At 67.0% G+C, this 203-nt stretch overlaps 1 protein-coding gene across 1 annotated transcript in view; it reads left to right on the top strand.

Moving 5' to 3' along the window:
- The window catches only part of SCAP (SREBF chaperone), a 39,538-nt gene that overhangs the window by 32,499 nt on the left and 6,836 nt on the right, over positions 1 to 203 (top strand). The window contains exon 8 of the mRNA XM_014540503.1: positions 46 to 183. Coding sequence (XP_014395989.1) covers positions 46 to 183 — 138 coding nt within the window. The remainder of the gene's footprint in view (positions 1 to 45; positions 184 to 203) is intronic.

The following is a 203-nucleotide window of genomic DNA, read 5'->3' as shown; positions in this document are numbered from 1 at the left end:
CCCGTCTCTACCCTCGAGGACCATGGGTTAAGTGCGGACACGTAGCGGACGGGCCGAGCGCCGGCCCACGGCCCTGCTGTCCCCACAGGCCTGAGCTGTGAGGGCTGGTCCATCATGAAGAACATGGCCACGGAGCTGGGCATCATCCTCATCGGCTACTTCACCCTCGTGCCCGCCATCCAGGTGAGGCCGGCAGGGTCCGC

The sequence above is a fragment of the Myotis brandtii genome, unplaced genomic scaffold (assembly GCF_000412655.1).
Source record: "Myotis brandtii unplaced genomic scaffold, ASM41265v1 scaffold246, whole genome shotgun sequence".
NCBI classification, from domain to species: Eukaryota; Metazoa; Chordata; class Mammalia; order Chiroptera; family Vespertilionidae; genus Myotis; species Myotis brandtii.
This window is presented reverse-complemented; position numbering and strand designations above follow the sequence as displayed.